This window comes from Chiloscyllium plagiosum, unplaced genomic scaffold (genome assembly GCF_037043375.1).
Source record: "Chiloscyllium plagiosum isolate Xiang-an unplaced genomic scaffold, Cpla_swu_hap1 HiC_scaffold_4, whole genome shotgun sequence".
In the NCBI taxonomy this organism is placed as follows: domain Eukaryota; kingdom Metazoa; phylum Chordata; class Chondrichthyes; order Orectolobiformes; family Hemiscylliidae; genus Chiloscyllium; species Chiloscyllium plagiosum.
In genome coordinates this window covers 58,214,485-58,239,307 of record NW_028270142.1, presented here as the reverse complement: position 1 = coordinate 58,239,307, position 24,823 = coordinate 58,214,485, and the positions used below count along the sequence as shown (strand labels likewise).

Here is a 24,823-nt window from a genome sequence, read left to right as displayed (position 1 = left end):
ATTGTGGGTAATCCAAGATGGAGGACAGAAAAAAAGTGTGCCTTTAAGAGCTGCTCCTTTTGAGGTATTTTAGGTGTTGGAGGTGATTTCCTCAATTTCCAAAAGCATAAATTACTGTTCGATAAACTGTTCCGTTGTTTTAGAACTTTGAGGAAAGTCACACAACAGCACTTTAAAAAGGAGGAAGAGGGACAAAGACAGAGACCACATGGTCAGAGAAAGAAACCTACACTGACACAGAAGTGAATCTGCACAGCTACTGCCTTTACTGATTGAGTTCAAGTATCTCTGGATATCATAGTGCCTCTAAGAAAAATTTACAGACAGCGAAATTCACAGCTGACCTTGGAGGAACCTGCGTGGGAGAGCTCACAGCACAAGAGAAGCTAAGTGCATAGTTTTTAAGTATAACCTTGCTGTAAATCTACAACAGTGAGTCGACTGGGTTCATTTTTGATTATATCTTTTGCTGAGATCTGTCTATATTATTTTATAAAATCATGAGGAACATGGATGTGGTAAATAGACAAGATCTTTTCCCTGGGGTGAGGGTGTCCAGAACTAGAAGGCATAGGTTTAGGGTGAGGGGGAAAAAAATTTAAAAGGGGCCTAAAGGACAACATTTTCATGCAGAAGGCGGTATGTGTATGGAATGAGCTGCTGGAGGCTGATACAATTACAGCATTTAAAAAGCATCTGGATGGGCACATGAATAGGAAGGGTTGAGAGAGATATGGGCCAAGTGCTGGCAAATGGGACTAGTTTAATTTAGGATATCTGGTCAGTACGGATGAGTTGGACCAAAGGGTCTGTTTCCGTGCTGTACAGTACACCTCTATGACTTTAGTCAGAAGATGACAAGTAGTGATATCAGTAAGACAGCTATCAGCCTGAAGAAACTGGATACATAACACCCAACCAATCAGAGAGATCATATGCTTTCATGTGTTCATATACCAGTGTTTCAGGGATGCCACTGACCATGCAAAGGAGCAGCGGTTAGCAAGGGTTCATAAGCAATACCTCTGTGGATGGGTGTGTAGAAGGAGAAGCAGAAGACTAAGATCAGTCAAAAGAACATAACAAGGGACAGGTACCCAGTTAACCAGAATTAATGAGTTGATATCCCAATTCATCCCATTCCCCACATGAAGGTAGTCTTTCATACTTACTGTTCTTCATGAACTCCAGTCTCTTTAAATGCTGATATATATGAAAAGTATATTTTTGAAATATAAAAAAAAAGAGCCATTTCTCTCGGTCAGATCCACTGATGTCAAGTCGGTGTTCTTCTCCGACCACTGCCTCCTGCTGGCCGACTGTCACCTACAGGACGAGCAGTGGGCTGGTAAGGGAACGTGGAAGCTGAACACCAAACTGTTGACCCTGGGAAACATTGAGGAGCTCAAGAGGGACTACGCAGGTTGGAGAACCATGAAGCCCCTCTTTGAGTCCCCAGCGGACTGGTGGGAAACAGTAAAAGGGAACATTAAGAGGTTCTTCATCCTCAAAGGTGTTCAGGAGGCGAGAGAGAGAGGCGGGGAAAACTGTCCCAGCTCCAGGAAAGTATGCAGAACCTGCTCCTGCTGCAGATGATGAGGGTGGATGTCACGGAGGACCTCAAGGAGGTGAAGGGCCAGCAAGCCTCGCTCTTTGCTTCGGAGGCCTCCAAGATAACCTTCCGGTCCAGGGTCCGCTCGGTGGAGCAGGACGAGACGTGCTCACGTTTCTTCTTCCAGAAGGTGCACAAAGAGAGCTCTGTGCTCAGCAGCCTGAAGGAAGAAGATGGCTCGCTAACGTCATCTCAGGCTGACGTCATGAGAATCAGTAAATCCTTCTACGCCAGTCTGTATGACGCGAAACCGACCGACAGCGCGGCCTCCCAGTCGTTCCTGTCCTCTATCACGGAGGTCTTAGACGACAGAACACGGGAGAGGCTGGACCAGCCGCTATCTCTGGACGAGCTGACCAAGGCCCTCGAGTTCTTCGAAAAGAATAAAACTCCCGGAAGTGACAGCTTACCAGTCGAGCTCTATTCCGCTCTGTGGGACTTGATTGGCCAGGACCTGCATGTCAGTATGCTTCGGGCAGGTACCATGAGTGAATCCATGAGGAAAGGCATCATCACCCTCGTCTACAAGCGGAAGGGGGAGAGGGAGGAACTCAAAAATTGGAGACCAATCTCGCTGTTAAACACAGACTACAAAATTCTGTCAAAGGTAATTGCCAACCGGGTCAGGTCTGCTCTGGGGTCGGTGATTCACCCTGACCAAACCTGTGCTGTGCCGGGCAGGAAGATCGCTGAGAGTCTCGCGCTCCTCAGGGATACGATTGCCTACGTGCAGGACAGAGGGTTGGACACCTGCCTGATCAGCCTGGACCAGGAGAAAGCCTTTGACAGGATATCTCACAGGTATATGAGAGATGTTCTCTCCAAAATGGGCTTTGGGGAGGGAATCTGTAATTGGATCAGATTGCTCTACACCAACATTGTCAGTGCAGTCTCAATCAACGGGTGGGAATCAGATAGCTTCCCAGTCAGATCTGGAGTCAGGCAGGGCTGCCCCCTCTCTCCTGCCTTGTTTGTGTGCTGCATAGAGCCATTTGCCGAGTCCATCAGGAAGGATGCGAGCCTGAGAGGGGTGACTATTCCTGGCAGCGGGGGCCTGCAGGTTAATGCCTCCCTGTACATGGATGACGTCGCCGTTTTCTGCTCGGATCCGCTGTCCGTGCGCAGACTCATGTGCATTTGTGACCAGTTCGAACGGGCCTCGGGGGCCAAGGTAAACCGAGGCAAGAGTGAGGCCATGCTCTTCGGGAACTGGGCCGACCAATCCTCGATCCCCTTCACTGTCAGGACCGACCACCTGAAGGTGTTGGGTATTTGGTTCGGAGGGGCTGGGGCGTGCACCAAGTCTTGGGAGGAGCGTATCAGCAAAGTGAGGCAGAAATTGGGCAGATGGAAGCTACGGTCGCTCTCCATCGCGGGAAAAAACCTGGTCATCAGGTGTGAGGCACTGTCATTGCTATTATACGTGGCACAGATCTGGCCTATTCCCAGAACCTGTGCCGCTGCAGTCACCCGGGCCATCTTCTAGTTTATATGGAGGTCAAAGATGGACCGGGTCCGAAAGGACTCACTGTATAAAGATCTGGGCAACGGGGGAAAAAATACACCCAATGCCACCCTCACCCTGATGGCCACCTTTGTGTGTGGCTGCATCAAACTGTGCGTGGATCCCCGGTATGCAAACACCAAGTGTCACCACGTACTGAGGTTCTACCTGTCCCCGGTGTTGCGAAGGATGGGCCTGGCCTCGCTGCCGCGGAACGCTCCAAGTAGTTGGACCGTTCCGTATCACCTGTCCTTCGTGGAGAAATTTATGAAGAAAAACACCTTTGACCACAAGTCCATTAGGAAGTGGTCAGCACGTAGTGTCCTTGAGACTCTTCGGGAAAAGGAGAGGGCGGATCCTATCGAGCGGTTCCCTGAGCAGACTGTCAAAGCCATTTGGCAGAATGCCTCATCGCCAGAACTTTCCAACAAGCACCAAGACATGGCTTGGCTGGTGGTGAGAAGGGCTCTGCCTGTGAGATCCTTTATGCACGCTGCCCTCGAAGCAGTTGCGGGGGGAACGAGACTGTCACACACCTCCTTCTGGAATGTGCCTATGCAGAAGAAGTCTGAAGAGGAATGCAGTGGTGTTTGTCCAGATTCGTCCCGAGCAGTGCCGTAACGCGGGACTCCGTGCTCTACGGCCAGTTCCCCGGGACGCACACCGAGACAAACATCAACTGTGCCTGGAGGATCATCAACTCGGTGAAGGATGCTCTCTGGGTGGTCCAAAACCTGTTGATCTTCCGGCTGAAGGAGTTGACCCCAACTGAGTGTTGCAGACTGGCACATTCCAAGGTCCAGGACTACGTGTTGAGGGATGCGCTGAAACTTGGGGCAGCTGCCGCCAAGGCGCGGTGGGGAAAGACCACCGTGTAACATCTGCCTGCCTAAGAAGAACAGGGGACCCACGCAGTCATTTGGACTCTGCTGACGCCTCAGCTAAAAATGTAATTGTACAGACCTGTAAATAGGAATGATTTCTCTGTTTTCGGTATGCAAACAAATGGAATGTTTACATATGTATGGCATGTCCAGTTGTACAGATCATCAAAGTATTTTATGAATAAAGTATATTTTTGAAATAAAAAAACTTACTGTGAGAAACCTGATATTTTCACAGGTTTCACAGAAATCATATGTCCAGAATGCTCTTGTAGCTAAACAGGACTGGGAACTTTTAGAGCTCCACAACTACTTAAGAAAATATAGTAATTGTAATTGACTCAAGCCTTACAAGTCAAGTTAAATTGCGTACCTCAGAGCTTACAAGTGCTATTTGATGTTTTTTTTAAAAAAAAGCACTTCTAATCAAATCAAGGAATAAAGACAATTCTTCTGATTAGTAAACCTGTACAAAAAAACATCAAATGTATCTGTTGCTGAATGAAGCCCTGGGAGAAGATTAATTAAAAAGAACCAGTGTCTTTACTCTCCCCAGTGATCAGATCAGAAACATGTGAGCTTTGCTTGTTCACAGAATGCACCATGTGGAGTTAATCCTCACTCAGACAGAATGCACTGGCATTAAATTTTACAGGGTTAACACAGCCTGCTTTTTTTTTCCCCAGGACACAATACCTGAAAGGACGAATGGATTTTTAAACAATAGCAACAGATTTAATGGAACTTCAGCTTATGTTAATGATACAAAACATTATTCTCTCGGTGAAGGACAGAAGTGAATAATGTGCCCTCTGTTCCCCTAACTGAATGAGCAGTGACACAGGTATTTGAGGAGGGCTACACCACAAATGCAATAATACTCAATACTGTTTCGAGCATCTATGATCTGGATTTTGGTGAATCGACAGGGGTGGCCTTAATCATCAGTTTAGTGGGGGAGACTAAAGTTCCCTTCAGGAACTGAGTAGTTGGCTGTTGGTAAATGCCCCACAGTTAAGGCTACTAATGAAGGAAGGTTCCATTTGCCAGGAAAAATCAACTGGGGTCCATAGACATCGCCAATGGGAGCCATGGCTACTGGTGATATTCCCTCGAACTAAGGCCCAGGATCCTGGAGCAAGCCTAGGCCACCGGTTAACAAAGGCAGGACAGGAGTCACAGGGGAGGGGTTGGAGAAAAAGAAATAGATTTCAGTGTGGGTCAGAGTGCTTAATAGTGAGGGATACTACTTCTGGGAAGCTGTAGGTAAACTAGACAGGCTTTATTGGGCAACCCTCAGAGAATCTCAGGAGATGATTGCAACATTTGATCCCTAAGCCACTACTAAAGTGTGGTGGGATAATGAGTGCTAGTGGGCTCATGAAGGAACCCAATTGTCAACTGATCACTGGCAGCTCAAAATCCCACGTCAGCTGCTTCCACCCTCCAGCTCCATCAAGTGAGGTTTCCTTATTGCTACGAATCCTATACAAAGCTTCTCTACAATCAAGTGGACCCTGAAGTCATTGCCCAGCTCGACAGGCTGCATAAAATCCAAGCCTCCGAAGATGATCGCAGCCAGTTCAAGAGTGCCCTGTGTCAGCAGTTTTAAAAACAAATGACGCAAGTAGCAACATTAGTCTTGAAATTCTACATTTTCATCACCATGAGAAAAATGTGACACACAAGTGAATAATTTGAAGGTTATATCCATTGTGCTGAACATTTAATAATGAAGCTCATTTACCAGTTCTGGATCATAAAGCAAGAGTCCAAGAAAGGAGCTGCTGGACAAATGCTCCAGTTCAACACTGAGAGAGTCAGAGGTGCTGATGGCAAACAGTGCAACAACCAATTGCTACCGTGTTTCATCTACATGACTCATTATGTCTGAAACTAATTAATTCATCATATGAAGCTCTTTTAGTCATTGCAGAAATGTGCTAATGTATTATATATAATTATACAGAAGTCCATAAACAATTATTTACTTCTACATTTAATTCATAAAAGGAGAAAATATGAGCAACCATATGATGTTGAACTCACCTGGCAATGCAGGTTCCAGCTGTCTCCAACAGAACTACCCAGGACACGTAACAGGTAATAATGGTCAGAGGAACATTGCTGATTGTGGCACATTCTAATGGACCAATGATTTCTGATGCTCACCTTAAAAGCAATCATTGGCTGATTAGCCTGTCAGTGGGGATGGTCTCTATCCAATTGTCACACTTATAAGACCATAAGAACAGACATTAGGCCATTCAGCCCATCATGTCTGTTCTGCCATTCAATCATGACTGATAAGTTTCTTGTCCCCATTCTCCTGCTTTCTCCCTGTAACCCTCGATACCCTCAACAATCAAGAATCTCTGTCTTAATATACTCAAATGACCTGGTCTCCACAGCCTTTTGTGGCAGTGAATTCCAAACATTCACCACTCTCTGGCTGAAGAAGTTTCTCCTTATTTCTGTTCTAAAATGTCTTCCCTTTACTCCAAGACTGTGTCCTTAAGTCCTACCAATGGAAACATCTTCCCAACATCCACTCTCTACAGACCATTCGGTAGTCTGTAAATTTCAATTAGATCCCCCCTCCCTACCCTTCTAAACTCCATCAAGTATAGACCCAGAGTTGTCAAATGTTCTTCATATGTTGCATTGGAACTATTCGCATGAATCTCCTCTGAACACACTGCAGGGCCAGTACATCCTTCCTGAGACATGGGGTCCAAAACTGTGCACAATACTCCAAATGTGGAGTGTCTAGAGCCTTCTAGAACCTCAGAAATACATCCCCGCTTTTATATTCAAGTCCTCTCAAAATAACTACCAACATTGCATTTGCCTTCCTCACTACTGGCCCAACCTGCAAGTTTACCTTGCGAGAATCCTAGACTTGAACTCCCAAATCTCTTTGCACTTCAGACTTCTGAATTTGCTTTCCATTTAGAAAATAGTCCATGCTTCTATTCTTCTTACCAAAGTGCATGACTTTATACTTTCCCACATTGTACTCCATCTGCCACCTCTTTGCCCACTCTCCTAATCTGTCCAAATCCTTTTGCAGCCTCCGCACTTCCTCAATACTACCTGTCCCTTTACCTATATTTGTATCATCTGCAAACTTCAGCAGAATGCTCTCAGTTCCTTCATCTAGATCATTAAATGTACGGAGTGAAAGGTTGTGGTCCTAACACTGAACCTTGCGGAACACCACTTGTCACTGGCTGCCATCCTGACAAGGACCCTTTTATCCCCACTCTCTGTACTTTTTGCCAGACAGCCAATCTTCTTTCCATGTTAGCATCTTGCCTCTAACACCATGGGCCCTTATCTTATTCAGCAACCTCTTGTGTTGCACCTTGTCAAAGGCCTTCTTAAAGTCCAGATAGATAACATTCATTGACTCTCCTAGGTCTAACCTGCTTGTTACTTCAAAATTCTGGCAGGTTTGTCAGGCATGACCTCCCCTTGACGAAACCATGCTCACTTTGCCCTATTTTATATACACTTCTAAGTATTCAGAAATTTCAACCTTCACAATGGACTCCAAAGTCCTTCCCATTGACTGAAGTTAGGCGAATTGGCTTTTGCCGTCTTTTGCCTTACTCCCTTTTTAACAGAGGCGTCACGTTAGTAATTTTCCAATCCTCCAGGACCCTCCCTGACTCCGGTGATTGCTGAAAGATCACCACTAATACCTGCACTATCTCCCTTAGAACTCTGGGGTGTAGACCATTTGGTCCGGGTGATTTATCCATCTTCAGGCCATTCACTTTTTCTAGCACCTTCTCCTTGGCGATGGCCATCATACTCAGCTCTGCCCCCTGACTCTCTTGCATGTTTGGGATACTATTGGTGTCTTCCACCGTGAAGATTGATGCAAAGTAATTATTCAGTTCCACAGCCATTTCCTTGGTCAGGAGATCCAAGTTTACTGTCCCAGAAGTAAAATCTCTGAACAGATTCATCTTGATCCAATCTGTGATGTGGAGTTGCCAGCACTGGACTGGGATGGACAAAGTCTGGAATCAAATGAAACCAGATTATGGTCCAACAGGTTTATTTGAAATCACAAACTTTCAGATCATAGACTCTTCGTCAGGTCAAGACAATTCACCTGACGAAGGGGCAACACTCTGAACGCTTGCGATACTCTGTATGCTTGGTTGAAATAAAACTCGAACTACAAAGTTTATCCTTAGACTTTGTCTAAGAGATTTAAATTTTAGTGTACAGCACAATATTCTCAACCCAAGATGCTCAAAGTATTACTGGTGGACCAGCATCCCAGTGTCCTCAACAGAATACTCAAGTCAAGACCTGGAATTTCTAACAGTGCTAAAGTTAGACCTTTGTATTTAAGCCAAGAAAGAAGAAAGTCAGCACTTTGAGCACAAATCTTTAAAATGGATCAATTTCACTTGAACAGTATTAGAAAGCAAATTTCATTGGCTTCTAGACTTTTTTTAAAAGATCAACTTTAAATATCATTCATAGTAGAACCACAAAAACTCTGACAATAAATGACTTGGAAGAGGAGAGTTAGCAACAAATGACAGAAAAGTGAAAGTAAGCCAGAATGAAAAAATAGATTAGTTTACGCTGAACAAAAGACAAAAGGTGAGGGGTTGAAGAGAAGGGAACAATAATTGTAAATTTTAATCTAAAAAGATATACTTGGGAGACTTACCAGCTCAATTCATACAACCAATGCAAAATATGTTTCTTGATACATACACAGCAACAATGAGTAAAGGAAGGTGGCAAACTACTCTGCTGTTACTTAATAATGTTTTTGAATGGGTAAAATTGAGAACTTGGGAACATTTCAGCAATGGTCAAAGGACCATCAAATCTGATCCTACAAAAAAAGATGAAATGAATCAATCAGGAAAAGCTATGTAAGACTGCTTTAAAAAAGGCAATAATGAAAAATGGTGCAAAATAAGGAAAAACAGGAGGGAGAAACAAAATCATTTAAGGATGGATTAGAGATTGTGGTGAGTAAATGTATTAGATTACAACGATAGCCAAAAAGGATTATAAATTCCGTAAAAATGGAAACAGGAAAATATTTTAATCCAGATTGAAGATAAAGATGTCTGAAATGAAAAAATGAAAAGCACATGGATAGAATACTAAGCAAAGTGAGAGTACTTTCACAGATTGTAAAATAAAGAATAAACAAGATCAATCAAGACAAACCATGTGATGCGATAACGTTTAATTATTGGGCAGGGTAGAATCAAAGTTCACTAGATTTATAAAGAACAGGTCAATGATGCAGTAAAATACCCTTCCTGAATAATTGGAAGAAAATCAACAGATGAAATATGTAGAAATGAGAGTTCACTTTACCTATGTATTCCAGCATCTGGTGCACAGTGTCTTAAAAAAGCATTCAACTTTGCTGAAGAATATTTTATGTACAACTACCAACATTAGGATGAGGATTTAAGCAACACCTAAAAGATCATTTTCCCAGGGGAAGCTTTCCTTTCCAAGGTTTACTAGCAAAATGGTTGAACAGTTTAAGTCAACATAAGGCCATGGTAACAGAATGAAAAGAAGAGACCAACAATAAGAAATTGTATCTCTCTCCCTCCATGTGTGTATGATGTCTCATTGCATGTCAGTTAGTGTACTCTAATTTGGTAAGTATAAGCACGGATTATAGAAAATCCAAAGTAAAATTAAGGGTAGAGTAAACCATTGTACACTGGAGTCATGCAGAACACACATGGCTTAGCTCTTGTAGTAAAACAGAAACCTAGTAATAAAGAAATAGATAATCACATGGAATCACAATGCAGAATTATTTGCCAGAGCACTCAAGTTGGATTTTGTGTAATATGAGCTTGTCAAAGTCCCAATTTTATGGTTGGTACAATAGATATCTGTAAATTCTAGGTGTTAGACCAAACAGGGGAAAACAGACTTAACTGAAGATATTCAAGAATATTTAGAGGGATCACAATATAAATTGGGAGCTAGAATTTAACAGTTTACTAGGTTAGGCGATCGGGGAAAACTCACCATTGGTTTGAAACATTCCTATCATACTGAATCCCCAATATCAATAACCAGGAGGTTACCATTAACCAAAAATTGACCTGGACTAGTTGAACACACACTGTGGTTAGATAAGCAGGTCAGAGGATGGGAATCCTGCAGCAGGTAACCCACCTCCAAATTCCCCAAAGTCTGTCTACCACCTTCAAGGCAACAAATAAGCACGGAAAACTCTCCAGTTGCCTGGATAGGTATAGTTCAAACGACAATACTAACAGGTATATGTATGCGAAATGAACACAGCAGTTCAGGAAGGCAACTCAATTCAGTTTTCTCAAGTGCAACTAGGGATGGCATTAAATGCATGCCCATATACCAATAATGAATTTTAAAAAAAAATACAAACTAATAAATGAAGATGTCAAAACAATTCTTGATAAAGACCACAAGCACAAAAAAGAGAGACAGGAATGGAAAGCACCATTTCTGAGATTTAGATTTATATGATGCAAAGTAGTTAAGGTTCTAAATTTTTGGATTCATAAGGCAATTTATGAACCAATCTAAGAGATTTACAATTCATGAAAACTCAAACGAGAAGGTATAAATTAATTTTAGAATTAACCAACTGGCAACAATGATGATTAATACAAAGTCCCCAGAGGCAAACAATGAAAAGCAAAACAACATAGTTCATATTCTTATTGAATAAGAGCAGAGTGCGGGAGAAGGCAATTTACTCATCAACTCTGCTATTTAGTACAATCATAGCTGAATTCAACTCAACCTCAACTCCATTTTCTGCTCCCCACAAACCTTCAACCTATTAATAGAAGCAGATTGATTTGAGTACATGGATACTATGTTTTGTGCAAAAAACAATGTTCATTGTGGAGGGGGGGGGGGGTGGGCGGAATGTTATTGGATGTTAAGGAGAGGTAGTTGGCATTTTCTTGTTGGAGATAACACCTTTCAATGAGATTCGATTCTCACTTCAACTTTTGTTTCATATGTTCAGCTTCATTTTGCAGTCTTCTAGATTTCAACTGTCTCCCCTTTCCTCTCTTCCACCATCACCCCCATAGATTACAGAATACATATATAGTAATGTCAATGCAAATTGCATGCATGAATTTGCTTCTTAAAATGCTCAAAAAATTGAGACATTTAAAGAGACTAGAATGAGACCAGTAAGATTTAACCCAAAACTTTGCAGCACTATTCAGTTGTGAATAATAGTCATTAATCCTCAGTCAAAAGCCAGACATTAATATGCAATTTTCTTCACATTCTAAATCACTCATTCTCAAATAATGCTTTGAAGGATTGTTTGTGTTTTAAATGTCAGACGGAATGAAAGCTTCATCTCAATTTTACTGCTGCTATCTGACAAATATAATCGAACTATTCAATCACTGGATATGGCAATAGCTAGGAGATGCATGAAAACACAATAGCTTTCATGTCTTTGCTTGTATATGTTTTACAGTGTTGCTGCAAATGCTCAATGTAATTTTTTTGAGTCAAAGACCATGTAATCAACATTTTCTTTCAAGAGTTCTTATTTGATTGGGCTTTATTGGCAAAACTTAAGCAAGTGGCTCAATCGGTTAGGGTTGCCAACCCTCCATGGAATCTCTGGGAATTGAAAATCAGTGTCTATGATGCTGTGTGCAACCCTAGGGTACCCCAGGATATTGAAAAGAACTGACTTTTTTTTTTAAATTGCTGAGAATGAGAACCAAACAGGCTGTCTGGCTAACATGGAGGGTTGGAGCTACAGGGAGAGGTTGAATGTGCTGGGGTTATTTTTCCTAGAACATCAGAAGCTGAGGGGTGATCGGACAGGTTTTTTAAATCATGAGGGTATGGACAGGGTGAATAGCCAAAGTCTTTTTTCCCAGGGTAGGGTAGTCCGAACTAGAGGGTATAGGTTTAAGGTGAAAGGGGAAAGATTTAAAACGGAACGAAGGGGCAACTTTTTCACACAGAAGATGTTGCATGTCTAGAATGAGCCGCCAGAGGGTGGAGGGTGATACAGTTACAACATCTAAAAGGCATCTGGATGGGTATATGAGTAGGAAGGGTTTAGAGGGATGTGTGCCAAATGCTGGCAAATGAGACTAGATTAATTTAGGATGGACTGAAGGGTCTGCTATACATCTGACTCTACAACTGCCCAAGAAATTGAATTTTCTGATGGATGATTGCCCAGTATCTGGAACCCTTCAAAACAAAGCCATTAAAGTTAGAGAGTTTAGAGGTCACTGACTCAGTTAAGCTTAATAGTTACCCAGGGAAAGTGAGAATTTGTCTCTACTTCTGTGTAACTATTAAACTGAATGCCCCCACCCCCCCAACCTCAATGTCCCTCCAACTGCTCCCATTCTCCTCACCAATACTCTTTAACCTGACCAACCGAACAGGCCTGACATCACACCCTGGCCTGCCAAATTCAACTTACACCCTGACCCCAGCCAATCACCAACCTGACACCCCAACAACTCAACTCAATCCGACCCCACATCCCCTCGATTCAACATATAAGGAAGGCAAGGTTGATGCCAAGTGCTTGCATGACTTTGCTTCTTAAACTGCTCAACAATGAAGATATTTAGCTGAAGAGGCAAGAATGTGACTGCGAGTAGAAAGACCTAACCCAAAACTTTGCAGCTCCGTTCAGTTATGAGTAATTAATTCTCAGACAATTGTCAGATGTTAATATGCTATTTTCTTTCAAATTTGATAGCACATTCAGCTTAAGTCGTGTTACGAAGGATTGATTGTATTTTAGCAGTCAGAGTTGAACCTTACCACAATTTCACCACCACAATCTGAAAAATGAAATTAAACAATTCAATCATTAGAAGTTAGTTCAGCTTGTACCACACCTTCATCCTGACTCTGGACCAATTGGACTGCCCCCAACTGCACCCACCCTAGCCCAAGCATATTCACTTAACTGGATCCTATTATCCCCAACTCCCCCCCCCCCCCCCCATATCAAACTTACACATCAACCTTTACACAGAAGCGGTCAAAGGGACTAGCTATGGTGTTAACTTTTAAAACCACAGAACATTGACTGCTGCAAAAGATGGCCTAGTTTCTACAAAGATTATTTTGTTGCTGGATGTGTGGATTCCCAGGCAGGTTCATAACAGGAGGCCCCTGTTCTGTGGGCAGTTAAAGGCAAGTGGGTTATTTTAAACCTCTTAAAGCGCTGAGGTTGAAAATAGCGTTTCTAACCCTGAATGGAATTGAGGAGACATTGTTGCAAAAAGATTCCTGAGCACCCGTTTTCATTAACTTATTGATTTTTTTTAAAAAAATGAACAAACAGCTTGAAATGCCACAGGATCCTTACCTTCAAGTGAGTGATTTACCTATTCTCTCCCATGCTCTACAGTTAACCTATTCTCTAAAAACACCAGCCTCCTCAAACCAATATGGGAGATTTGATTCTGTTCCATTTGTGTTTTGTTACAGGATACTGTGGAAACTGGAACAGTGGAACCAACCATGCAGAACAGGGAACACCACAGAACTGAGCTGGTACACTCCCTTTTACAGCCAGTGTAGGGGGCAGGGAAAGGGAAGGAAATCACAGACACGGAAAAGAGTATTTACATAGTAAGTAATCTCCCAAGATATCTGTACGCTCCTTTAATTTCATATTCACTTTAAAACAAAAAGGACACAGGAGAAAGATTAAGTACTTTTGCGACTACTGACTTAGGTCAAATCTGCACATAATGCTGTTGTTAAACAGAGTCCAGCATCTCAATGAAACTTGCAGGCTGGATCTATGTTAGTATAGAAAACTTACTACAAATAATCCCGACGGTGAAATTAAATAGTTTGACACTATTTCAAATTATCCACTCCAGGAAATGCTGCATTGCATATAGATCATTAATATCCTTTCTACGCTGCCTAGTAATTACAGGAAAAGTCTTAAAAATTGGACAAAACTCAACCTCGGTCTCAGGATGCAATTGATTATGAGAACATAGAAATTTATTCCAGTTTACTGAAGCAATGCAAGTTAAAGAGGATATTTCCAGCTGCTGAAAATCATAAGAGGGTAAGTCAGTATTCAAAATTATCAAAGGAGGATAATTGCTGAAAGATTCTTTCCACTGACTGAACATATCTGCATAAATGTAGGATTGGTACTGGAGTTATGAAAAGAATGGTTGAATGATTTTTTTTTTGCAGAGCAGCGGAGAAACAAGAATGGAATTAACTGAATAGCTCTTTCAAAGAGACAGCAGCACGACAGTCGGTCAAATGGCCTCATTCTGTCCTAGCGTTTTGTGAGGCAAAATCTAATGATTTCTTGTTTAAATTCATGCTTTTGCTCAAGTATTGCAGTGGGAATTTGGTTTTGATGCATCTCTTACTATCTAGCAGTAAAGGCCAAATGATTACTGCATTTGACATGTGAAGAAAAGTAATACATGTCTTTTCAATTTTGCATTACCGACAAGTTAGTCATCTGAATTGGACTGACTGCTGCGAATCCCAGAACTAAATATTTTGTAGCAAAATTCACAAAATTTTCATTTCCTAATTATCCTATCTGATTCATTTATTCTTCCCTCTTTTGATACTTTATGCAGTAGTCTGATGTATTGGCCATGAGCGGACAAATGATGAAGCATCTGCAGCATAATAACTGTCATTGGCGTTAAAATCCAAGATAATAGAAAAAGGCACAGTAACAGCAAAAGATATGAAGCAGAGAAGGAACAGTAAAAGCCTATAAATCGATTATGTGTGTTGTTTTCACTGTGTCTATTTAATGGGCAGCAAAGGGACAAAGTGACTTCTGCAGAATAACGTTTCTTACAATTTGTCGTATTCCTATCTCATGCCACCCTGCTCTGAAGGTTAAAACAAACCTTCCTTTGCTTATATTCTTGATAAAGTGCAAATGCCAAGTGACAGTTTGGCACTGTAGATATGAGGCTAAGTTCTTAGGCATTGCTACTTGAAAGAAGGCATGTGTTCAAACTTGAAAAATTCTAATGTTTCCTTATGCTTTCAATACCATTTCCAAAACCAAAAAAAATGTTCTTGACTGAAAATAAATGATTCACAGTATTCGAGGGGCATTTTTTAAATTACAAAATTAAGACAGCTCTAACCAGTTAAGGCTGCAATCATAGGCCAATGATGATTGCAATAAGCAGCTGGCAGATAAGAAAAACAAAACACCTGAACTAGATTTGTGAACAGCACATCAACTGGCATTGCTCTAGATCACAAAATCACATCAAAACAACAGCAAAGCCACAAGCATAGAACACAAAAGGCAGCAAAAATAAAATTGACAACTGAACAACAGGTCTACAAGTTAGTCAGTGAGTGCATTCCAAAGCACGACAGAAATCTTGCGACTATCAGGAACAGGAGCATGGACACACAAGAAAGCAACCTGCGTCACCTGCTGCAGCCTGTTCTCTCCACGTGCTGCTTATAGGAATCTGGGCTCTGGGGTAGCGGTGTCCAGGGCATGCTATAAATTCAAATACAAGTACCACATTTATTAACTTTATTTCAGCAAGTACAAGACATTCCTTTCCCAAACTTTAACAACATAGCTCAATATAGGACTCATCGTCCCCTAATTCAGTGACCCCCACCCCCCAACTGTAATATTGATAGGACACATGCTGTTTGAAGAAAGGCACAATATTATTGTCCAATAATCCTTGCTGTATTGTTTTCACCTGCCTCTCAAATGTGCGAATCAATAGCTTTTCACCACAGTTGGTCAATTCTACAGTTCTGCAGGCAGGATTTAAAAATTGTTGATACTACGCTGAATAGGAGCCTGGGTCTTTTTTTTTAAAAAACCCACTGATTTCAAATCATATTCAGGTGTAACCATGCTCCCACTCTCAGTATTATCTGGGTTCATTTGCACTTGTTTTACACAAAGTAATATGCTTTCAGGTAGGGTTGAAAATCAATGATGACAGTTCAATAGTCAGAAGGAGATGCTATTTCAAACCATCTATAATTCATGCTCAGTAATCTCATCAAACTGTGGCTTCAATAGAACTTGTTGCTTCTTTCCATCTTAAACCAGGATGCAGGGAAATAGCCTTCCACTGGAAGAAAGTCTTTCAATTAATATATGTGGAACAGGAGGAAGAAACAAAAGATAATCAGACCATTTGTAAAGAAAATAAGACTCAAAATTGTGTTTTTATTAGGATCAAGCTCCACGATTTTCAGCAGGCCAGTGTAAACTAAAGCAACAGTATGTATAATGGAAACTTTTTAAAAAATAGCAGCAAGAGTTGGCCATTCAACCCATCAAGTCTGCTCCACATTCAACATGATCATGGCTGATCCTCTAACTTTACACAAACTCCAGTTCTGTCCCATACCTCTTAATACATTTACTGTGTAATAAACTTATTTAATACTTCAATATATTTAGAGACTTAGCCTCCACTGCCTATGTGGCAGAGAATTTCACAGACACCAGCCTCTGGAAAGAAGATTATTCTCCTCCTCTCTGGTCTAAATGGCCTACCCTGTATCCTGAGACCATGACCTCTTTTTTATGAGCCCCTTGCTAGGGAGAATATCACTGCTGCATCCAATATGTCCAGCCCAGTTAGAATTTAAATGTTTCAATGAGATCTCTTCATTTTTCTAAACTCCAGTGAGTAGAAGCCCAATAGACCCAATCTTTCATTTATACAACAATCCTGCCATCTCAGGAGTGTACCTGCTGAACCTTCATTGTATTCCCTCTATGGTACATCTTTTCAAAGACAGGAAGACCCAATCTGAATGCAAGATTCCAAGTGTGGTCTCACCAAGGTGCAGCAAGTCATTCTTGCTCCACTTCAAGTCCTCTTGCACTGAAGGCCAATATAGCATTTCTCCTCTTAACTTCTTACTACACATGTATGCTTACTTTCAATGAAAAGTATACAAGGATACCCAGATCCTTTTATATATAAACTCTTCCCACTCTGTCACCATTTAAATATTTGTCATTTTACTTCTTCCTAATGAATTGGATAACTTCACACTTAACAACATTATACTGCATCTGCCATTATCTGCTCAGTCAACTTCTGTAAATGACCTTGAACCTTCTTTACATTCTGCACACCACTGTTAACTCCTCAATGTTTTGTCTTCAGAAAACATGGAAATATTACATATGATTTCCTCATTAAATTGCTGCTATATATTGAGAATCGCTGGAACCTAAGCATTGATCGCCGTGGTAACCACTTAGTCATAGACTCACGTTCTGAAAAAGACCAGATTATTTATACTATTCCACTCTTAACCAATTCTCAATCCATGCAAGTATATTAACCCCAAAACTATGTGCTTTAATCTTGCACACTAACCTCTTATGTGGGATTTGATCAGAAGTTTTCTGAAAACCCAAATACACATCTAATTCTCAATCATTTTATTAATTATATCCTCAAAACTTTTCAGTAAGCTTGTCAAATATGGAATGTCTTTCATGATTTTTATAATCCTCTTGATGTGCTCTAAATACCATTATTGCATCCTTAGTACAAGATTTTAAATGAGGTGCTAAATCTGGCATGCATTGTTTTTGCCGTGATACTCCTTTTGAATTCCAAATATTTAAAATACCTGATCACCAACTTGCACTGATATGGTCGCATTGACAAAATTGTACATTCCAATGTGTTTCATAGGCTCATTACTAGTCAAAATTTGATATCAAGCCTCATATGAATGAATATCAAGATTTAAAAGTGCAAGCCACCACAATTCAGTCGGTTTTCTCATTAGTGAGAGACAACTGGTGGTGAGTTTAACCTGAGGGTCACCACACTTCAGGCAAATGGTGAAGTTGAGAAGACAGGGTATTCGTGGTTACCTCAGCCATTGCAGGAATTGAACACACACTGTTTCCATCACTTTGCATTTCAAACCAGCTATCCAGCCAAACGAATTAACTGACCAAATGGACAAAATTTCCTCAGCCTTGTGCTCTCCCCTGCCAAGGCTGTTGCACCAGTGAACTTGTGACAATTCACCTCCCTTCAACGCAAAACTGTTCACAACCTTGATTAGCCATTACTGAAACACACCAAAGAATTGACACTGATGGTTTTATCAATGTCAACTTGCACTTGTCGGATATTTGACAATTTATGCGGCACTGTTATCTGGTGTAACTTGAAATGGCTGCAAATTTTAGATTAGATTAGATTACTTACAGTGTGGAAATAGGCCCTTCAGCCCAACAAGTCCACACCGACCCTCCCAAGAGCAACCCACCCAGACCCATTCCCCTACATTTACCCCTTCACCTAACACTACAGGCAATTTAGCATGGCCAATTCACCTAACCTGCACATTTTCCTCCCACAGTCCAAAAATGTGCAGGTGAAGGGGTAAATGTAGGGGAGTGGGTCTGGGTGGGTTGCTCTTCGGGGGGTCAGTATGGAATTGTTGGGCCGAAGGGCCTGTTTCCACATTAACTAATCTAATCTAAAAATTGCAGCCATTTCAAGTTACACCAGAGAACACTGCCGCATATTATTAGCCACCAATGAAATATCACAAGACTGCTGAAGAACTGAGGCAAAATATTGCATTACAAGCAACTCAAAACCTGTAATTAAAGATCACCATGTTAAGATTTTACATTATTTTGAAACATACTCACTGAGTACTGCCCCAACCGAGTGATGGCCAAAGAAAACTAGAGAAGTCAAACCCACTCCAATGCAGAGAGAAAGGATTCACTTATAGAATGATCCAAAATATACATGAACAAAAACAATATACGATCCAAAAGTGTCAAAATACTTCACACAATGAATCACCTTGAAGGGTAAGGAAGAAACTGGGCAGCAGATTAATGCATTCCTTCCCACAAGCAATGAAATTAAATATCAATGAATTTTTTTTTTAAAATGGAACTGATCCAGGCAGGGAAACTGGCCAACAGCAAGAAGTCTCCATACAAATTTAACAGCAACATTGTGGTATCTTTAATATCTATTGATAAATTGGAGGACAGCAAATTGGCAATGTAGTATCCCACTCAGTACTTTATACAAATGTGGCCTTCCCATCCTGCACCATTCTGTTCCTGGATTAAGAATACTAGCAACCAAGGGAAACCTGACAAGTGAAGAATTCAGGAAGCTACCATCACACTGAGCAGGCATGGATGATGACAATGTGGTTCTTCAAAGTGGTTTCTCACTGCTGGACTCACTGGTGCAATCCATTCACATTGTCTAGTCAATGAAAGTGCCTGCTTGCTCAGGGACGTCAGAAATAAAACCCTGAATAATTAAGATATAATTTGTTAACATAGGTTTATCTGTAATGAATCATTGGTAATGAATTAATGCCTCTGCAATAGATTCAAATAAGAAGATGTACAAAAAAGGAAACAAACTGAGAAAGAAAGTTAGTTCTGCCATATATCTTAGATTAATCTATTATATAATTCTTCCTATCCCAAGAATAGGAATGTTTTGTAAACCTGACGACTGTTTTAAGCATAGCTATGAATCATCAATGTCCCATTGAAATGTTCAACAGAACCAATTCAGGTTTTAAAGCAAAATTCTAGTTTGAAGTGAAGCCTGAAGCACCTGAATTTTTAAAATTCAGTCATGGGATGTGGGCATCCTTGTCTCGGACAGCATTTATTGCCCATCCCTAATTCAAGAGAGGGTGGAGTTGAGCTGATTCATGAACCACTGAAGGGCTGTTAGAAAGAGAGTTTCTGGATTTTGATCCAGCAATGCAGGACAGTGAGATTTGGAGAGGAGACTGGCACCTATGAATCTACTGCCCCAGTGCTATTAAAAGGAGAATTTCAGATTTTTGACCATGCAACACTGAAGGAACAACGATGTCGACCCAAGTTCAAGATAGTTCAATGGCTTGGAGCTGAACTTGCAGCTGGTTGTGCTTCCACGTATCTGCTGCCCTTGTCCTTCTATACTGAAGTGGTTGTGGGAATGGAAAGGGAGTTGTGGATGGTATACATTGCAGCTCCTGTGCACCAGTGGAGGAGGGAGTGAATGTTTAAAGGTAAGAAATGGGACAGGATTGATAGAACAAACCTTTTTTTTGTAACAAAATGGGCAAGATTAAAATTACAAATTGACATTTTTGAACAAACTTTATAAAAATAGTAAATATTCTTTGAAATTCTTGCCTGTGTGATGGGAATTGAACAAGGGAGTTTATTATACCTTGAAGCTGCCAAGGATTAAACTCCGGAATTCCCTCAAGATTTTCAGAAACTTTATAATACATTCACTCTTCAACTAGGTTTTCTGCTATCTGCTTCAATATCACTGCATAATGTGATGTCAAGTCATTGAAATCCTGTCAGGACTCTAAAAAAAGTTGTACATCATATAAGCCCTCGATGAATCACTAGTTTTTGTACCTGCAGCAGTTCATTTACTAGAATTACACTGATGAAACATGACCAGTTACCTAGGCTTTGGCCATAGAACGCTAATAGCACTGTTATTACAGGTCTGTGTCCTTCTGCCTATTGCTTTATCATAAAGCAACACTGTTAAAGTCCTCAATATCAAAATCTGTTTTTAACATTTAATTTGCACTGAAGGAATCTGACAGAAGAGACTCCATCACAGTGTCCAGCAGCATGTTCTACCAGATTTTTTTCCTTCTTCGGAGGTGAAAACCTTCCCAAAAAATCAAAATACATTGTAATTAGGACAGTCACAGGCTAACCCATGTATTGCTGTTTTAAAAAACACAGGTTTTTTATCTGCCTGTCTCATAAGCAAGAAAATACTTAAAATGTATATTCATTCTGCAAAGATCAAGTTCTTTTTAATCTAAGTTGCTAATTAGAAACCTGCTCTGCAATTCTTGCACTTCGCTATTTTTAAGTGATCAGCCAAAGAAGGTGTTTTGGGTATTATTATTATTATTGAGCTGTTGGCAACAGATAGCTAGGAAATGTCAGTTTGGTTAAATCTGCTGGCATAGTTTTGTTGGTGCTTGTTTATGTATTATCCAATTTCATTGTGCAGCTGGCAATTTATAAAAAAGCAGGTTGGGCTCATCCTAAAGTCAGGCAAGGGGGCAACAGACCAAGCTGACAGCCAGAACAGCACTGTCTATTTTCAAAACTAACTGCAAGCACTGGTTTGATACAGCACATAGCAAGGTTTAGAGTAAATCCTCCTTGCCTGGAGGATAAAGTTACCAAATGCAGCACAGCATCTCATTTAACAAAAACATAGAAAATTGAATGCCATCTAGAATGTAAATCTGCCATTGCTTTAATTTTGCACAAGGGATGACTTCTTTTAAAAGGTCTTTCACAATGTTATTAAAATCTATGATTGTTTAACCTTGCACAGTAACAATACCATTACCAATTGAATTCTGCGGTTGATATTTAAACCACTATCTCACAGCCGCAACATCAATGGTGATGATCAAGACAGACTTATGACCGATCTCCTTCAGGTTTACATCTGAAAGCTCTCTCACTGGCACAGCAAAACATACTGACAAACCCATCTGTTGTATATTACAACCTTGCCCGAAATATTTAAGGCTTTACTGACTGATCTTTTCAGATTGCCAAGTTATTTTGTATAAACCTCAGGTTGCAAATATTCTGTTACACTATCTAAAAATAAATACAAGTGACAAGAATGTTTGCATTAATGTTTCTTTCAAGCAGGGCTTCTCGATCTGCAGGTGGTGCTCCCCCAATCCCCGGTGGGGTTACAAAACTCGATTTTCACGTCACTAGCTCTGAGGCTTCACACCTCTGTGACCATTACATTCCAAACTTTGAGCATGGAACTTCTATGCAAGAGATAGGGACACTTCCACTGCACTAAAGATTCCAGAACTGTGGCTCAATCCTGACATGGCTCCTTCAAGTCTTCATTTTTATTGCTGTGTGCGACCTAATGGGCAGACCCCTTAGGTTTGATTGTTGTGACAGACAAAAAGTCTGTGTAAAGTTAGTTTTTTTGTGAACCTTGCAGATAAAAACAAATCTTAACATTGAACTGATCCTTTCAGCCCACAACATATTAAAAAAAAGAGCCAACATGATTGAGAGAGTCAGTGAATTTTTGTCAATGTATTATCCCTAGAAATGGGGATTATACATAATGTGGAAGAATCTGAAATGGACCATATGAAGGTGAGGGTAGGAACAAAATTGAAAACAAAACTCAATTTTTCCCAGTTCAGAACAAAGAAAAGGAAATAAAACCAATACAATTCATTCTGCCATTTCCATTTGCATCTTCTCCAAACCAACCTTCTGTTTCTTTAATTGTTCAAACTTCAGCTTTGCCCCATCACCTGTGTCATGATTTGATCTCTCCAGCCTTCCATCCTTTGCAGTTCTTAATATCACCACCACCTGACAGCCCCAACCTTTCCCTTGCTTGAAATCCGTCATACCTCAAACTGACAACAGGTTGGAGACATGAAACATTAACTCACTTTTCCCATTCCACAAATCTACCCAACTCTCATATTTCCAGCACTTGTTTCATTTTTAAATTTCAGGCATTGCTTATTGTGATTTAGTGTGAGCCTCTAACGAATTTCCTAAAATTGTGCACACTCAAAAGCCTCTCAAATAAATCAGCACCAGATTTTGTGGTTAACTCAGGGTTTTAAAAAAAAGCCTTTTCTCTCATATCTTATTCCAGTTTCCTAAGGTTTCCTTTTATCTATATCAAGCCATGCCTTCCTTTTCTACACTGCACATCAACAATGAAAAATTGAAAAGTTTGCCCAATTGCAGTTTTTCAACCACACGTGCCTCATGTTCAAGACTGATGGTAGAATAAGTGGAAAAATATATTTTCATGCTTGGAAAAACCTACAACAGCATTGGGTGCTTTCCTTGTTTCGTCCATTTAATTTCTAGGTTATTCCCGTGAAAAAGTTTTAAAATTTCAGTAGATATTGACAAGGGCAGAATGGGCAAGGGGAATGAGGCCACTTACAGTTGTAATATCTGAATTGCAGCCAAAGAGACAATTCCAGAGCCTGCATGGGTTCTTGGCAAGCAGCAGCCCACTTGGGCAGCCTGGCTATGAACCTTCTATGAGAATGCTCCTCATATGCATTCCTACACAAGTCTCTTTAAATTTAGACAACTTGAATGCAGCACTTGAAGGGTCACAACCACATTCAACAACAAATAAACAAATCAAGTGTTGTGATACATGGAAAGCTGAATTTTGAAAAAAAATTGAAGAACAAAGAAAAATACAGCACTGGAATAGGCCCTTCAGTCCTCTAAGCCTGTGCCGATCCAGATCCTCTATCTAAACCTGCTCCCTGCCCATTCATGTATCTGTTCAGATCCATCTTACATAACGCTATCTACCACCTCCGCTGGCAAGGCGTTCCAGGTACCCACCAACTTCTGCGTAAAGAACTGTCCATGCATATTTCCCTTAAACTCTTCCCCTCTCACCTGGAGTTCATGACCCCTAGGAATTGACCCCGCCCCCTCCCCCACACTGGAAGAAAGCTTCTTGCTATCCACCCTGTCCATACCTCTCATGGTTTTGTAGACCTCAATCAGGTTCCTCCCTCAACCTCAGTCTACTCAACCTCTCTTCATAGCTAGCATCTCCGAGTGACCCTTCTCTGCATCCTCTCCAAAGCATCCACATCCTTCTAGTAAGGCAGCAACCAAAACTGTACGCAGTATTCCAAATGTGGCCATACCAAAGTCTTATACAACTGTATACAACAATAATCTTCTCTTTTCAGAAATCAATGATGTTAATGCTGTGCATATTCTTGTCACCATATTACAAATAAGTGAAACGAGCATTCAGGAAAGAACATGCCTCTGCCAAGCTGTATTGCCCAACACTATTTATGAGGCTCTGCAAGGCCTTTTCATACCTAGTGGATGTACTGTAATGTCAAAGTTCAAAAACAGCAAACACATTTATTAAGACCTTCAATCCCACTCAGGTGGTTTCAGGGCAATCCATCTCCAACAACCTGCACTGAAAACTCTGTTGATATTTTAACAGCTGAGAAAACTTCTAACACGTTAGTTAAGACAATCCACAACATTCTAAAACAGTCAACCTATGGTATTCTGAAAAAAGTAGTCAATTTGATCTATCTCCCAGTATTAACAAATCTTTTCAATTACTCCATAACGTGGCTCAGTCTCTTGAGTGAATTACAAAGAAACAAAAAGTCTGCATTTACATCTTCACCAAAAATGAATAATTTCTTCCCTGGACCATGCCCTAACTGTGAACTATGTTGATGTCTGTCGATTAGCTTTTGAGGTATATTATTTACAAGCACACTAGCAAAGTGGGGCAAAAACATAACCTTTCTTCCCCATTCCCCCACTTTGTGACAAAGGTAAAGAGATGCTGCAGCTACTGGAAGGAAATCATATGTAGCAATGTGAAATACTGAAGCAAGGGAAGGATTGCATTCAACGACTCTGCAAAGTGTGCATGTCTTCACTAGAAAGAGAGATTGTTGAAGGGTGATTAGAATCCTGCAACAGCAATTTTAAGGAATTGGATAACAGACTGATTGACTGTTGCACTGCATCTGTAGTATAATCAGAGGACATAGTTAAAAGAAAACAGGATTGTATTAATCTCTAATTGGAGTATTTCATTGAGCAAGCAGTCAAACCATGGAACAGATTTCAATGGAAAGAATGGAAACAATTAGTAAGAATTCATTTTAACACAAATTAAATACTTTGTTTTAGAAAAATGTGCAATAAAAACA

The 24,823-nt window shown here is 40.7% G+C and overlaps 1 protein-coding gene and 1 long non-coding RNA gene across 3 annotated transcripts in view; one reads left to right on the top strand and one right to left on the bottom strand.

Annotated features, from left to right (window-relative positions):
* tmem65 (transmembrane protein 65) overlaps positions 1-24,823 on the bottom strand; it is an 87,170-nt gene that overhangs the window by 44,566 nt on the left and 17,781 nt on the right. The window contains exon 2 of one of the 2 annotated variants that reach the window (XM_043688531.2): positions 15,474-15,545. The exons of the other annotated variant lie outside the window; for it this stretch is intronic. Coding sequence (XP_043544466.1) covers positions 15,474-15,545 — 72 coding nt within the window. The remainder of the gene's footprint in view (positions 1-15,473; positions 15,546-24,823) is intronic. 2 annotated transcript variants of the gene reach the window in all.
* On the top strand, positions 5,936-14,448 carry LOC122549168 (uncharacterized). Its single transcript, XR_015756972.1, has 4 exons — positions 5,936-6,103; positions 13,511-13,654; positions 13,962-14,108; positions 14,243-14,448. It is a non-coding gene; the product is annotated as an uncharacterized LOC122549168 (long non-coding RNA).